General features: G+C 46.8%; 1 protein-coding gene across 12 annotated transcripts in view; it reads right to left on the reverse strand.

Moving 5' to 3' along the window:
- Positions 1 to 435: 435 nt before the first annotated feature.
- Positions 436 to 16,844, reverse strand: part of Sp110 (Sp110 nuclear body protein) — a 40,116-nt gene continuing 23,707 nt past the window's right edge. For 4 of the 12 annotated variants that reach the window (XM_030255685.1, XM_006529069.2, XM_011247897.2 and 1 more), the window contains 6 exons: positions 15,916 to 15,996; positions 14,604 to 14,765; positions 13,213 to 13,281; positions 9,345 to 9,446; positions 8,758 to 8,900; positions 6,632 to 7,046 (listed from right to left, as the gene is read on the reverse strand). In XM_030255685.1, the coding sequence (XP_030111545.1) occupies positions 6,993 to 7,046; positions 8,758 to 8,900; positions 9,345 to 9,446; positions 13,213 to 13,281; positions 14,604 to 14,765; positions 15,916 to 15,996 (611 nt within the window). In that variant the 3' untranslated portion in view covers positions 6,632 to 6,992. Of the gene's footprint in view, positions 1,036 to 6,599; positions 7,047 to 8,757; positions 8,901 to 9,344; positions 9,447 to 13,212; positions 13,282 to 14,603; positions 14,766 to 15,915; positions 15,997 to 16,844 lie in introns of those variants that run through there. The other 8 variants (NM_175397.4, NM_030194.1, XM_011247899.2 and 5 more) reach the window with 7 other exon arrangements.

Consider the following 16,844-nt stretch of genomic DNA (forward strand, 5'->3'; position numbering starts at 1 on the left):
AAAAGATTAGCAACATTAAAGAGATAACCTCCGACTTTGCACAAGGACAACAGGAAAGGTGCTTTGAGGGCAAGAACCCACTCATGGAAAGCTCCAGAAGATAGCAGTGTAAATTCATTTGCAATGAGAGCGCGTCTAACAATGACAGAGCCTCAAGGGAGCCCTGTTGAAAAATGGCTGCTTAACTAAGTAAGTGTCTTTTTAGTTCAGCTATGAAGTCACAGAAAGGCTGTGGTAGTTGTTCGAGGGGGACAGGCCGCATCTTGAGCTGACAGCAGCTGGGTACCATCTGCATGGTACTGATGTTGCAAGGTTCAAAATGCCAGAGTGAGGGAGTCATGAAAGCTTGCAACACGGTTCCAGGAGGCCACTGGAGCCAAGCAATGCGTAGCAGGGTGTCGTGTGCGTGCTGTGTCACAAACAGAGGTAAACGTATTTATGTCTTTCTAAAACATTTTATTGAATAATAACAAATCCACAAGCAGTGGTTTCACTGGTAGTCATCTGTCAGATAGCTCCGCTTTCCTTAATGACCCTGGCCAAGGCAAACAGGCCATTCCAACATAATTACTAACTCTTAGCTGATACATTAAACATAAGTTTATAACTTACTAACAACATAAGTCATATGTAACATATCTCTATCTACCTCTATCCCTATATCTATATATTACAGGCTAGCTACCAAGAGTTAAGGTGGCAAACACTTGACAAGCCAGAGTTGGGAGACAGCTGGGAAGTCATAGGAGTCTGTAGGGTGAGATAACAAAGGACCCTGAGCCCTCTGGACAGGCACTGAAGTCATGGTTGGATTTGACTGCAGGGTCATGGTTGAGCTGTAGAGTTGAGTTCCACTGCAGAGTCTAAAAGGCAAGACTGGGTCCAGATGAATGGATGAGCAATTGCACTGGATGGCAGCGCAAGATGGATCAATAAGAGGATCGTAGATGGCAACTTGAGTAATCTGTGGGGACCAGGCTGAATCGAAGGCATTGGGACTTCAGGAATTCTTCACCCATTAGACCCTCGATGCACCTACGGAGTGGTCAGATGATAGGTTGGTGGGGACCATCACCATCACAGTGCCAGGTGTTCTCTTTAAAGGGCATAGATGAGGGAGCCATGTGCTTTCTCAGACTGGTATCTTTGGTTTGGTTTTTCTGATATGATTTTAATTTGCTTATAGGAATCTACATACAGTCCCAGATCACTCTAACAAGTTTATAGATAGGACCTTCTCTATACCCAGGAGTAAGTAATTTATCATCTGTGTTGTGTAGTCAGGGTTAAGCAGATGGTACTGTTCATACTTCCAGCCAGGCACAGAGTCATCTTACATCTGCAAACAGAATCTAAAGCTTCTTGTAAAAAGAAGTCTCTCAGCCCGGCAGTGAGGTGAACACCTTTAATCCCAGCACCGGTGGGTCTCTGAGTTCGAGGCCAGCCTGGTCTACAGAGCAAGTTCCAGGATAATTAAGGCCACATAAAGAAACCCTGTCTTAAAAAATCCAAACAAACCAAAACCCAAAACCTACCTCTCACCCTCCAGAAGGCAAGACACATTCTGAAAACAACAACAACCATGACAACAGAAACCCCTAACAACATTATGAACAAACCAGTACCCCGGAGCACTTGACTCTATCTGCATATGTATCAAAAGATGGCCTAGTCGGCCATCAATGGAAAGAGCGGCCCATTGGACTTGCAAACTTTATATGCAGGGGAATGCCAGGGCCAAAAATTGGGAGTGGGTGGGTAGGGGAGTGTGTGTGTGGGGGGGGAGGATATGGGGGACTTTTGGGATAGCATTGGAAATGTAAATGAGGAAAATACCTAATAAAAATTATTAAAAAAAAAAAGAAACCCCTAACACATTCCTTTACACACTAACACCAGGCCATATTCTCTTCATGGGATATCCGAGTCTGCTGTGCATGAAGCTGTAACGGTGAAGCCTATATTACAATGGAGATCAGAAATCCAGGAAGTTTGCCAAGGCAAGCTGTAGTCACTGGGTGGAAATGGCCCACGAGAGGAACTACAATGGCTTCGGGCAACAGAGCTGGAGGGCCAGGGCTAATCAAGCCTACGTACGGGAGCACAGATGAGGTCATCAGTCCCAAATGCGGAACGTGGAGCCACAGGGTGTTTTTGCATTTGCCCTGTTAGATTTCAGTCTTAATTTGGTTTGATATTTCCTGACTGTGCTTATTCCTTCCTTTAGTAATGGAACTGTGTGTTCTGTGCCATTGTATGCTGGAAAGAAGTGGATACCCCTTTTGATTTAATAGGGATTAACATAAGAGATTGACTTTAGTCTCAGAAGAGACTTTGGACTATTTGGGTAATGTTTAAACTGTTAGGACACTGGGAATTTTAAAACTTGGGCTGGATGCATTTGCATTATCAGATGACCATATACCTATGGAAGCCATGACAGCATGCTATTATTTGGTTGTAAAATGTCTGCCAGTGGCTCATGCCAAAGGCTTTGAACACTGGATCTCCAGTTGATTGTGGTGTTTTGGGATGTTATGGAACCTTTGGGAGGTAGAACCTAGCTGGAGGAAGTGAGTCACTGGGGGATGAGCCTTGAGGTTCATAGTCTGACCCCACTTCCTGTGTCTCTGCTTTCTTGGATCAGTAAGATGTGAACAAATGGCCCCATATTCCTACCACCATAGCTGGGGTTGGTGTCTTCCACTCTTCCTTTTCTGCCTTGATTACCTTTGAACTGTGAGTCAGAATAAATCCTTCCTGTCTTAAGTTGCTTCTTGCCAGGTAGTCTGTCATATGGAGAGGAAGTAATTCTAAGAGGAAATAACTCAAATATCCACCACAGGGCTGGCAAAAGAGCTCAGTGGGCAAAGGTGCTTGCTGAAAAAACTGACAGCCTGAGTTTAGTCCTCGGAGCCTACATAAAGGTAGATGAAGAGAAATGTCCTCTGATGCCCACACGAACACTGTGGTATGTGTGTGTCCCCCTTTAATCAAAAAATATTATCCATGACAGATGAATGGCTAAGCAAAGTGTTGTATAAGCATACAGCACACAGTGGAATATTAAGTAGCCTTAAAAAGCAAGGAACTTCTCAGGCTGGGAATGAATGGTAGCACACACCTTCATTCCCAGCAGTGGAGAGGCAGAGGGAGGTGGATTTCAGGGACCTCCAGGCCAGCCTGGGCTACATAGTGAGAACCTATCTTAAAAAATGTCAGATTCAGTCCTGAAACACTGTACAATCAAAATTTCTCTATCAGTTCCAAAAGCCCCCTGTAATTTGTGGTTCCTCCTGGAATCCTTGTTCTTGAGCTTCTCCAAGTAAACTGAAGCATTTTTGGAGATGGGAAGGTCCAGCAGACATGTCTGAGCCAGCAGTGGGACACTTAACCTGGGCCTGCTACCAGACCCAACCTGGTTAAATAAGAAATGAGGCCACACAGGTCTCTTCCAGCTCACAACACAGAGCACATCTCAGCCACTTCATTACACTGGCTGGGAGGCTTGAAACGTGTGGCCAACAGCTAAGAGACCTTTTGCCCGCATAAAGAGCCCTCCAACACACGTGCCTAAGCAAGAGCGTTTGGCTTGTTGTTCTTTGCCACTCTTAGTTCTCTGATAGACTTACTTCTGTTCTTGCTTGACTCTCATGTTACTTGTGTTTGATGACAGCCATCTAGAGGATTCCTGTTCCCTTAAAAGGCCTCACTAGTTCCTTTTAGCTTCCAGTGTCAAGAGGGACCCACAGTGCTCTCTAGTGGTAGGTAAGTGCTCTACAGTCTTGGGCAGCATTCTAGGGCTTTAACTTCTTATATAGACTGGGTATGTTTAGAGAGTTGCACTAGGACACCTGTTCAGAAGGAATTCCTACCTTCTTGTGGCCATCTGAGGGACAGCCATGAGACATGCTTGAGGACTGGGCTGGGTGAGTGAGTTGGAGAAGGGAAGTAGCCAAGGTGACAAGGCCAACCGTTCTGTGCCCAGGGCCATTTCTGCCTTCAGGAGAAGTCGGTCCTTCTGCATCAGTCTTGGTGGTTTGCTGTATCACCTGACTGCTGGACCACTTTCCTTCCCAGGTCCTTCTCCCCCTCCACATGCAACGGATGGAATTCCCCAGGTTTCCATCCTTAGCTACAGTCTGTCCAGATGATCAGAGTCACTCTCCTGCTGCAGTTTCCACCTGTGTCCTTAGCTTCATGTGCCTCGCCTCTCCTTAGCTCCTCGGGTTCTAATGCTCAGCCACGTCTCCTCTGCAACCCACCCTCCAATCACACTCTGCTCCTTCTTTGGAACTTCCATTTTATATAACAGGCTCCATACGCCACAGACCCGGGGCTTCAGCCTGCCTTTGTCTTATCTCTCACCTTCCAAATCCATCCCATCGTCAGTCCTATGGATACTCACTTTAAGTTTATTCAAATTTTTCCTGCTCCAGTAAGGTCCATCAAATATACCAAATAGGGTGTTGGTAATTTTTTTAATGGTCATATACGAGGAAGTATTGAAGGCTGCCACTCAGCTCCATGAAGATCCTTAAAGCAGAGGGGGAAAGAACAGGAGCTGACCACCACAATGGACTGTTTCTGAAAGTCCCCTCTCCCTAAATCCTGATAGATGGGAAATGTAACTGTCACTTGGCACAGATGTGTGTGAATTTCAAGCTTAAAAGCTCTGTAACATTCTGGCTTGGGGTCACAGGTCAGCTCCCGATCACTGTTCTGTATCCCAGATCAATCAATAGATGCTTGATTACAATAAGTTTTTTGTTGTGGCCATAGACCTGGTATTTGAGTTGTGTTGGATCTAAGCAGACTTTGCCGTAACTCTTCTCTTCAAAGCAGAGGCTAATAAACAGTCAGCATTACTGTCAAGAAAGTGCTGACCCCCCTTCCCCTCCAGGACAAGGGAGCAAAGGAAACAATGTCTGAAAACCTTACATCCTGGTGAGGATTAATGTTGCCAGCTTGACAGGCGTTGTAGCCACCTAGGAGATGAGGTACATCTGTGAGGCCTTATGTGCCTCTGGGTGTGTCTGTGAGGGGTTATTTTGATTCATTTAATTAAAGTGGGAGCCCCAATCTCTAAGTGAGAGCATCATCCTCCGGGCTGGGTGGGTCCTGGATTGAGTAGAGAAGGGCTGAGCTTGAACTGATTCTTCTGTTCCCATCTTCCATATGCTCTACGTGTCAGGAAATCACTCCTTTCCTTTCCTTTCCTTTCCTTTCCTTTCCTTTCCTTTCCTTTCCTTTCCCCTCCCCTCCTCTCCTCTCCTCTCCTCTCCTCTCCTCTCCTCTCCCCTCCTCTCCCCTCCTCTCCCCTCCTCTCCTCTCCTCTCGTCTCCCCTCCCCTCCCCTCCCCTCCCCTCCCCTCCCTTCCTCTTCTTTTTTTTTCTTTTCTTTTGTATTTTGTTTTTTTGAGACAGGTTTTCTCTGTATAGCCCTGGCTGTCCTGGAACTCACTTTGTACACCAGGTGGCCTCGAACTCAGAAATCCGCCTGCCTGTGTCTCCCAGGTGCTGGGATTAAAGGCGTGCACCACCACTGCCCAGCATTTCTTTCTTTTTTTTCCTATTGATTCTTTGCAGGTTTCTAGTTGTTTGTTCACACTTACGAATGAGGGTCTGAGTCTGTGACCACAGCTTCGTCAGGGCTGGGATGGTAGGTGTGAGGTGCCAACCTGGCTTCACCCCTTCTTCCTACACAGGCACAGTCCTAACGGACAAGGGCTCTCTCTACCTCTACCTTCATGGCCTCATTATGCTCCGTAACCTCCTGAGTCTCACCTCCAAATACTGTGTAAGTTAGTGGGTCTCAACCTTCCTAATGCCGCAACCCTTCAACACAGTATCTCATGCTGTGGTGACCCCCAACCATAAAATTATTTTTATTGCTACTTCATAACTATAACTTTGCTGCCTCTATGAATTGTAATGTAAATATCTGATGTGTCCGATGATTTTAGGTGACCCCTGAGAACCAAAGGGTTCTCGACCCACAGGGTGAGAACCACTGCCGTACATGACTTAAGCTTCTCTCCTACTAACTCATGATAGAGATTCAATTTCAACACAGGTCTTGATAAGGAACATCAAGGCCATAGCAATGGCTATGGGATTTTTATATGTGTCTTAAAAGTTTACCCAGTATCAATATATTTTATAATATCAATGGAATTTGGTAGTGACCGCACACTAAGCATTCTTGACCTCAGTGTCTTTCAATCAGCATGATAAAGGTTGGTTTACATTGTAAGTGACACGGTGGCGGGGGGGGGGGGGGGGGGGGGGGATCTTTGCTTTAAACTTTGAATGAAACTGGCCAAGGCTCAAGCCAAGGAGACACAGCACCATCTCTGCTAGAAGTTCTCATTTGAAAGAAGCTTATGGGTAGGACTATGCCTGGAGAACACACCTAAGGGGTAAGGAAGGCTGACGACAGTGACTCTGCCAGGTGATTGCCCTTTGCCCTGGAGGGGGGGGGGTCTCTGCAGACAAAGCTTGGTTGGATCATCTTGCCACAAGCACTAAGTGTGTGGCATTGAACAACACTTGGTCTCATGCTTACTTCTTGCACGAAAGCCGTCTCCTTTGGACACCTTTAGTTTATATCCATTTTAATATCAAGATAGTTTTCAAACGCACAGAGACACCAACAGCTTTATTTTTACTGTCTAGTATTCATGCACTTTGCCATTGTAAGTCAGCTGTGAACAAGGACATCGTGAGCGTGTACCACAGTGCTGGGTCAGTTGTGATGAGGACCACAACTACGAAGGACCTCAGAGCTGGGACACTCAGAGGCTCAAAGGCAAAGTTCAGACACACACACACACACACACACACACACACACACACAGAGAGAGAGAGAGAGAGAGAGAGAGAGAGAGAGAGAGAGACAGAGATAGAGAGAGACAGAGAGAGACAGAGAGACAGAGACAGAGTGCGAGCGAGCACAGGAGCTGAGCACATATCAGGTCAGGAGTTCATCTGCTAGGCACCCTTCTTTTGAGGTTTACTCTTGGAGGTAAAGAACAAAAGTCCTTTCTGAAAGAGAAGAGGTTGACAAGTGAGATTATTCTGGGAGTTTCTTCTCTTGTGAATATTGATGTTTCCCCCCTTTAGGAAACACCTGTATCTAGATATCAAGTTAGGTGTGGGAAGAGAAACGAGCTTCCCCAAACCACTCCCCTTTTAAGTTTCCCCTTAGTGATAAGGTAACTCTCCCCTTTACTTAGGCCTAAGGCCCAAGCTCTCCTTCCTCAGTCCCTTCCCCATTTTCTTTTTCCGTTCATCCTCTCCAGGTAAAACCCATACATGGTCATCCCTGTGATGTTTGGTGTGTATTTAGAAAAAACAAACAAACAAACCCTTTATTTATTACTATGGGAATGAGCACTCGCCACAGTCACACATGGAGGTCAGAGGTCAACTCTGTGCAGTCAGTTTTCTCCTTCCACATTTACTTGGGTTCTGGTGATCAAACTCAGATTTGAAGCTTGCCTCTGTGCCATATTGCTGGTGCCCCTATTGTGGAGCTGGGGAGCCATGCAACTGGGGCAGGTGTGTGTGTGTGTCAAGACAGAAGTCAAGGTATATCCAAACCCCCAAAATCTCATTTTGAGACCAGCAGGAATAGGACTGTACCTTTCCTGCCCTGGGCCTGCACGTCCAGGTCCATGGAGCCTTACACTCCCAACCTCTGCCAACCCTGAGGTGGCCCTTTAGCCTGGCAGCCAGGTTACAGGTTCAACTTCCTCTCTCCTTATAAGGTCACATTTGGCAAGCACCTGGGATTCCTCTTCACGCAAATAAGGCATTCCCAGAACCCTGGCTCTGGTCAATGATGTCTATTCCCCTCAAAAGCCTCTACCCATTCCCCAAAGATATAAATGGTCTTTCTTCTGCTCCAATTAAAGGAGCTGTCTCCTGAGAAGGCTGTTTGTTTCTTGTGCTCTCACCATCAACCAAGATCCTGTATTGCACCCACCTGCCCCCGTTTAGTTGGTGTGTAATGAGCCTGGATACCCAGAGGAGGAAACGAACACTGGGCGGCACCTTGTGATAATGGTTTGCATATTATGGGGAGGCTATGTCTAGGAATTGCAATGACTCATGCCTTCTGCAACTGTTACAAGTTAGAAAGAGAGTGTCACAAGGTGTAGAAGGGAGATTGCTACAGTTGAAGTGGCTGAAAATATCTCACACGTTCCATATGAACCAGGCTTTCAATAAAGTCTTATCAGACTGAGGACACAAAGAATTCTTTGGCTGCAGCTGGTTTCCTTCCAATCCCTACTCAAACTCACCAGGCTAAGCTTCTTAAAGCTTTTTTGTTTGTTTGTTTGTTTGTTTTTTTCGGTTTTTTGAGACAGGGTTTCTCTGTGTAGCCCTGGCTGTCCTGGAACTTACTCTGTAGACCAGGCTGGCTTCAAATTCAGAAATCCATCTGCCTCTGCCTCCCAAGTGCTGAGATTAAAGGCTTGTGCCACCATGCCCGGCTAAGCTTCTTAAATCTTACTTGATCACAGCAACCTTGGCCTCCATTACTCTCAGCATATTCTGCTTGCACTAGGTCTTCATCATGTGCATCTATCTGTGGTTCTAACTTTGCCATCTACAATGTTTTCTGCTTGAACATCTGGCTCTTTGTAAGTCATGCTGTTGAGTCAAAATGGGAATTTATCTACATTTTTGCTATTGAATTTCCACCCACTCTTCCAGGATATTAATCCATCACCCTTGGTCATTACAATACCTGCTCCAGATGTCTTAATGTCTCCCCGTTACAACGTATAACGCCCTTCCAGTCTTTTGATGTGGCCCTTCCCCCTTCATTTAAAAATTCCTTTACAGTGAGCCAATCTCCTGCCTCATTCTGAATGCACTTTTTTGAGGCTCCTGTAAGAAAAAGACAGGCCATTCCAGGACCCACCTGGATCCTCTGTGACTTTACCACAGACCTTTGAGTCTCCCTGCTATGGCTTTTCACTGTCCCAGAGCAAGAGGGGATTCCTCTGGGGTGAAAGAAGAGGCTCCCTCTCTTAGCTTCAGGGGACCATAATCCCTACAGGCCACCGAGGGAGTGGGGCAGATTCTTGTAGCAAGGACAGTGTCTAGTTCAGAGGGCTCACAGACAGACGGCTCATGTGGTTTCCAGATGCATCTCCACGGAAAAGTCTGGAAACTTCTTGGGAAGTCTTTTTGTTGTAGCTTTTGTTTTTTTTCCCTCTTACAGCCTGGCTAGCAGGGTCTGTTTCTTGACAAGTTACTCAACTGGCACACTCTTCCCTTCCAGCCTACCCATCATCCCGGGACCAGAGCATCAGAAGAGCAGGCACTCACCTTGCTTCAGTTTCTCTTGGAACAAAGTCCCTTTGGCCTTACCACAGGTCACAGGGAGTGTGGGAGAGAAATCCACAGCGTCATTCTTGGTCTTCTCTGGAACTGGGAGAGCAAACAGACTCAGATAAGTGAAGTGACCTGCACTGAGAGATGAGGTCCAAGGTCATCACCTGCAGACAGCCCAACTTCAGGACAAGTCTGCCACTTGCACCAGGAAAGATTTGGCAGCTCGGAAGCTCAGAGCAGGGATCTCAAGCTAAGAGTCAATTGAAACATTTGTGAAAGGGTTTTAAAAATAGCTCTTGGTAGTTCCTGCTTCCTTCCCCTCAGGGAGAGTTCATGCAGGGCTGTCTCTTGGAGACAGAGGAAAGTGCTGTAAATGAGTGTTGAGTTTGAGGTTGGTGTAAGAGAAGAACATCAATTAATTAATTACTTTGGGAAGATGGAGCCAGGAGTGTTATGCTGTGGGAGGAGGAGCTTCCAGGACCGAAGGGCATGGATCTAAAGAGCCCCAAAGGATGCCCAGCTTAGAAGGAGCCAGGCTGGCATTCAGGCTAGCATGTGGACTGGTTTGTCCCATCACCCATCTCCAGTATCCTTTCAAAAACAGTACAGTAGATGAGAATCTGGAGCCAGAGGCAGACTCTTGGCTCTGTGGTTTCCTAGAAGGACCGATGAGGTTGCAGTGCTGTTACCCGATTTGAGTAGGAGGTTTGCTGCTATCAGATCCTAATTTGAGGGAGAAGCAGAGTCACAGGGAACCCTGAACTACTGTTATAAACCCCGTGGGGTGGGCAGATTAGCACAGTGTGGGGATCTATGGTTCTCTGTCTCCATGGAAACATCTTTGCTAATTCTCTATAGTAAGTAAAGAAGTCGGATGTCCTGAATATGCTTGCAACAGATAAAGGGGCAGTGGGGGCTTGGGGTGCTGTGAGCAGCAAGTTCACATGCAGGGTCAGGCCACGAGCATCACCCCCTCTTTTGCCTGTTGCAGGTACCCCATGTATCCCAAATGCAATGGGCCTTTAGTTCTGAGGACTTCTAAAGCCATGAACCTGACCAGAAAGGGCAGTCTGCTGGTGAGTTCTCACTGGTGCTTGGCCTAGTCTCCTTTGCCCATTTCAGTACAAGATGGAGCCTGAGGGGCAGCCTGTGTGTGACTCCTCAGCAATAGCCAGCCCTAGTCTAAGGAGCTGCAACAGCTGGTGTAGGCCCTCATTAGCGTGAGCAAACAGCCGGGAGCCTGTAAGTAAGCAATTAAAGATAAAAAACAATTTCCTTATGTGAAGGAGCTTCTATGGAGGAAGCCTGATAAGGAAGGGGAGAGATGGGATGGAAAAAACCTAATTAGCAATCCAAAGAGCAGCTTGTGGATGCTTCCAGAACACAGGGGGAAATGCTAAGGTGATGGCTACACCTGAGAAGGTGGCATGTCCAGGCATGACCCGTGGACCAAGGGCCTGGGTGAGGGGGAAGGGCTGAAGTAGGGTGGCTGGAGACGTCCCAGACAGATCAAGACCATCAAGAATTGCATCATTCATTCCAACAAAAAGAAGGCAAGCATCATCCACTTAATAGATGGGGTGAGTGGCTCAGACATGGGGAGAGTGAGGAACCCTGACAGTGACAGGGAGCTGGCCCTGGGATGCAGACAGATCAGAGCTATCTCTGTATCGTTTCTGCAGTAGGAACTTGCCAGCTGATGGGGTGTGTGGTACCTCCTAGGTTGCCCGTGCTCCAGCAGATGGCTCCACACCCAGAATCAACTGGATTCAGTGAGATATGAATATGGGAGGGGCATGTGCTGGAAGTCAGGGGAAGCTGTAGGAGGACAACAGTCAGCATGGATCTGGGCTCCTGCTTCCTTAAGTGTTTCATTAAAAAAGACTAAAGAGGCATCTGGGAATATTCGCTTTTTCATTGGAAAGGAAAAAAAAGGCATTCAGAAGCACCTAAGTGGATTTTAGCTCCTCTGAGTCAATTTTTCTTTTGCTTTTTCTTGAGTTCCATCATGACAATCAAATGACAGCATGATGGGCAAGGGCATCATGGATTTACCCCGTCCAATCAAGCCTCTGCATAAGGTCCCAGAGAAACAATCCACGCAATGCGCAGTACAAGGACCGTCCAGCAGAGGGAAGCATAGGCCCTGGTATGGGCATTCATAGTGTCCTGGCCACTGTCCTGATTTGTTAGTTGTTTAGGTATAAACAGAGGCACAAGGTAGCCAGACACAAAACAGAAAACAAGACTGATCCACTTCTGACCTCCAGTGCCACCCACAAAGTAAACAGAAGGCACACAGACAATTGCCCAAAAGTCTGAAAGAGCCTTGAAGAGAAGTCCCTGGGGCAAGCCACATCTGGAGACCTATCTATGCTCCTGCCCCTGGACTGGGGCGGGTGGGGGTGGGGGTGGAGTGGGAGGGGTGAGAAGGGGGAGGAGGGGGGAGGAGGGTTGGGAGTTGGGGGGGATTTCCTTGTGAAAGCAATACTTATTTAAGGTGGTACCTATGGGTGTGGAACACAGAGGGAGCAGGAAGATAGGATTTCTTCTGGGTGACTATGAGGAAGAGGTGGTGGTGGTGGTGGGAGCACACAGTGGCAGTTATAGTGCTGACTAAGAGAAACCAACCAGAAGGACTGGAATTTGCAAAGCAGTGAGGTGCTCTCTGCTACTGGGGGCTGGGAGAGTATCCTTGTTCCACAAAGGCATGGAACATAGAAGAGCATCTCCAGTGATTTGCAGAACCTGGGCTGTTTAAATAAAAATAAAAGAATAAAGAAGAAAAGGAGGAAGAGGAGGAGGACGAGAGAGGAGGAAGAGGGAGAAAGGGGAAAGGGAGGAGGAGGAAGAGGAGAGGGAGGAAGAGGAGGAGGAGGAGGAGGAGGAGGAGGAGGAGGAGGAGGAGGAGGAGGAGGAGGAGAAGAAGAAGAAGAAGAAGAAGAAGAAGAAGAAGAAGAAGAAGAAGAAGAAGAAGAAGAAGAAGAAGAAGAAGAAGAAGAAGAAGAAGACGACAACAGAGGGAGGGGAAAGGGAGGAGAGAGACTGTGGGGGAGAAACAGAAGATTCCAGAGCTCATTTCTTAAAGCAAGCAGTAGTTTTTGTGTGCCAGAAATGTGTGGTGGGATCAAGAGTTGGCTCCTCGAGTAATGGGGCTTGCTATGTAAGCCTGGCACCCTGAATCTCATTCTAGGAGCCTGAACTCCACAAAACTCATCCTCTGCTCTCCATAATACTCATCCTCTGACCTACATACGCACCCTTTGGCCCATGAGTCCTTTCGTAACAGTGCGGGTTGCCTATGCATAGTTTTGTCTGTATATGGGTGTTTTGTTTTGCTTGCATGTATAGCTGTGTACCACGATCATGCCTGGTGCTCCCGGAGGCTAGAAGTCATTGGATCTCCTTGAGCTGGAGTTAAAAGATCATTTTGAGCCACCATGTGGATGCTGGGAATCAAAACCTGGGTCCTCTGGAAGAGCAGCCAGTGCTCCTTAACCTTTGAGCCGTCTGGGAAGAGCCTGGATTTCTAGAAACAACCCTGATTCATAAGCTGGAGATTTTCAGTGTAGGGTGAGCAATATTCTCGAACACAGATTCTCAGCAGTGGCGATACTGTCCTCAGTGGTCAAACATTATATTTTTATAGGAGGGGGGAAAGATGAGTAACACCACACACATAGTCCAGTCCATGCATGTCTATATATAAGTAGTCTTAAGCTATCATGAGAAGGTTGTGGTGAGAAAAGAAATATCCAAAGGGCTCTTTAGGGCAGTGGAAGTCTGGCTTAGAGCAGCCTGGCTGCTCTGACTGTGGGTCCCCGCTGGCTGCATCTTGAGACCCACAGTGCCCCATCCTTACCTTGTGTGGTTCTTCGTGCTGTGCTGGGCCTCTTTCTACCACTTGTTTTTGATGCCTCTTTGCTGATCTCTAAAAGAAAGAAGAAGAAAGAAACACTGTTCTTTGTCCGTGGACACTCTGTGAGGAGTCTCCCAACCCTCGAAGGGCCTCACATACTTCAGAGCTGAGGATTGCAGACTCCAAGTTGCCTCCTCTCCCGAGGGTGGGAAAGTGGAAAGTTCAGAATAGAAAGAACACTTCTGTCACGTCTCCAAATTACATAGTTGTCCCAAGAATATGTATGTACCTGTGTTGCTAGCTCACAATATAGTTCAACACTTTCCAAATGTCTGAGACATTATAAAGTCTTATATGAGTAGAAGACCTGTCCAAGATGGAGAGCCAGATGTGGAGGGTCACACGTTGAATCTGAGTACTTGGTAGGCAGAGGCAAGTGTATCTTATCTTTCTGAATTTGAAGCCAGGCTGATTTATATAGTGAGTTTGAAGCCAGCTAGGGGTACATAGCAAACAAACAAACAAAACAAACCACTGTATCAAAAAAAAAAAACCCAAAAAAGAAAGAAAGAAAGAAAGAAAGAAAGAAAGAAAGAAAGAAAGAAAGAAAGAAAGAAAGAAAGAAAGAAAGAAAGATCAAAGAGATTGGACACAAAGAGATCTACCCACCTTTGCCTCCTAAGTGCTGGGATTATAGGCACAGGCTACCACACGCAGCTGGCGTAACAGTTTATTTTAGCAGAGAACAACAGTACCAGAGATAAGGATTCAGAGTCTAGCTGACAGATGATGGGGCTGGTTAAGAGCATGCAGTGCCCTTGCAAAGGACTGGAGTTCCATGTGCGGCGAGATCCTCTCCCCATCCTCAGCCACAGCCACAGTCAGGTGCGTGAGTTCAGACGCAGCTCTAAGCATCTACCTGTTTCTCACAGAGCCCGACATCACTGAGAACTGCAGGAGCTTGCACGGACACCCGTCTTCTAAGTTTGTTTTTGCTTCAGAAATAATTTTCTCTCACATGCTTCCTTGACCAAATTATTTCACTTTAAACAAAGATTTTTTTTAAATTATGTTTTTTTTTAACTATGAATAATGGAGAAACAGGTAGACATAAACAACACAGATGTAGACCTTGGGAAGTTCTTAGTAATCTTTAAGATTGTTAAATCTAAAGGGTTGACACCCTCTTTCTTAGGTCTCAACTGAGGTGACCTGTGGCTGTTTCTTTATCAAAAACTCCTTGTCCATTCGTTGCCTCTCTTTGCCCCTCGCCTGTTCTCTCTGAAAATCTCTCTGCTAACACGGAGGTCATGTATCCCCCGACCCCTGCACCAGCTCTGAGAGATTTGCCCAGGCTGAGCCTTTCCAATGGCAGGTGCCACCCTCAGCCTTACCTTGTGAATTGGATGTCTGGGCACGCCTCATCCTTGTTCTCTGTGTCTTGGTCACCTCCTTCACGTTCGTAGATGAGTCATCTTTCCACAAAGTCCTCCTGCTCACTGCCTTGAGCTTCTCTTGAACTCCATGTCCAGGTGAGGCCACTCCTGCTGAGACGACTCATGTGTGGTTGAAATGGAGGTTCCTGGAACACTCCTTCCTTCCTTCATAGGCTCCCCATCCCAGCCCCCCTTCCAGGTGAATGTACCTCACTTTTGCTGTTTTCTCTTATGTGCACCATGCTTTCTCCCCCCACATCACCATAAGTTCCCACCCCAGGGAGCTCTTATAAGAATTAACCAGGTAGCTGGGCAGTGCTGGTGCACACATTTAATCCTGGCACTTGAGAGGCAGAGGCAGGCACGTATCCATGAGTTTTGATTTCTTGAGGCCAGCCTGGTTTACAGAGCTAGTTCCAGGACATCCAAGGGCACACAAAGAAAAACCAAACCATACCAAAACCAAACCAACCAAACAAACAAAGATTTAACCAAATAAATAAATATGGAGGGATTCGGGATCAGGGCAGATTCTGATTCCTGTTTCTAAGACTCGTAAACCATGAGGCACAGGCCTGGGATTCTTCAGGCAGTGAGGAAGGGACTTCCATGTAGCACCCATGTTCAGACAGGCAACACCCGAAGGCCACTGGGCACCTCTAAAGCATCGCAGGGGACAGCCCTATGCCTGTCGTGAAGACAGCTTCTGGGCGAGGGGTGGCAGAGGCCCAGAGGCTCTGCAGTGGACAGGACTGGTGGATGGATGAGTGGCCTTCACTGAGGAGGGGAGGACACAGCACTTTTTCCTCTCGGGACTTTGGAAGCTGCCTCCCCAAGGACAGCTGCATCCACTGGCATGAGAACACCTTTCTGAAGCTTTTCTGGGGGCTTTTCCTCTGAACTGCCTCTCAGGGCTAGGACCCAGGCTCTTCTGCACCTTATCTCAAAGTAGCAAAGTTTATTTACTCTCCCTTTAGTTAGGAAGGATGGTTGCCATCCTAGTGTGTATAAATAAAGAGGAAACCTGACACTCTGCACCCTTCACCTTGGGCTGTGTAACCTCAGAACAGGATTCCAACATGTTCCAGTTCACCATTTACTCAGTGGCAAAACAGGTCTGGTGAAATTTAAAGCCAGTTCGCTGTGCTGACCAGAACTCTTGTGTGCCTGCCTATCCAGTGAGTTCAGAACGAACTCCATCAGATCTACAGCCTTTGCTGAAGCCTCCTCCTGTACCCCCTTGCTGGAGTCTCCTCCAGCATCCCCTTACCCATCATCTCATCTTGACGGGGCTTTTTTTTCTGCCGTCTTCTTTTGGAATTTGACCAGTTCGGACGTTTTTTTCTTCTTGCTAAGAAGAAAACAAAACAAAGTCTTTTATAGTCACATAGAGCTGTCAGTCTTTTTTATTTAAAGAATTCAACTATGTTTTTGTCTGTTAATTGTGCACTTGCACGTGTGTATATGTGTATGATTTAACTCCGAGTTATCTCTCTGATCTCAACCCTAACCTTTTTAAATGACCAGCTGGGAAGGAAGAAGAGATCAGAGTTTTGAACTAGAAGGAGCAAGCTTCAAGGACAAGTGTTAAAATGAGAATTCTTTGAATCAGTTCTTGGGAAATTAAGCTAGGGAACAGATAATGGTAGAGCCTAAGGATGACTTCTGGGCATGAGAAACCAAGAATTTGTGAAGGGAAAACAAGAACCAGACATGAGGAGATAAAGACTTGAGCAGCTGGAGTATTGGATCGTTTGCCTGCTATCCCAGCACTTGAAAGCATCCAGGACCATGGAAAGAACCGAGGTGGGAGAAAACGGACTTGGAAGGCTTCCAGGAAGCAATGGGGAAACCAATGGATGACAGTATCAGAAAGGTCACAGTGTTTTTATCATTATTATCATTATCATAATTATGACATTTATCAGTATGTGGAGGTTGGGCATATGTTCCATGGTACACATGGAGAGGCCAAGAAACAACTTGTGAGTTGGGTCTGTTCTTCCACCATATGGGTTTCAGGGATCAAATGCAGGTCACCAGGCTTGGTGGCAAGGACCTCGAGCTAGTGAGCCATTTGCCAGACCAATGACACATTTTAATTGACTGGTGACATCTCAGAGTAGAAGATGGGAGAGCGCCAAAGGCGAGGTGGGAATAGGTAGTCAGGTGGACATCCAACCTGCTTGCCACCATGAG

Source organism: Mus musculus, chromosome 1 (genome assembly GCF_000001635.26).
Source record: "Mus musculus strain C57BL/6J chromosome 1, GRCm38.p6 C57BL/6J".
In the NCBI taxonomy this organism is placed as follows: domain Eukaryota; kingdom Metazoa; phylum Chordata; class Mammalia; order Rodentia; family Muridae; genus Mus; species Mus musculus.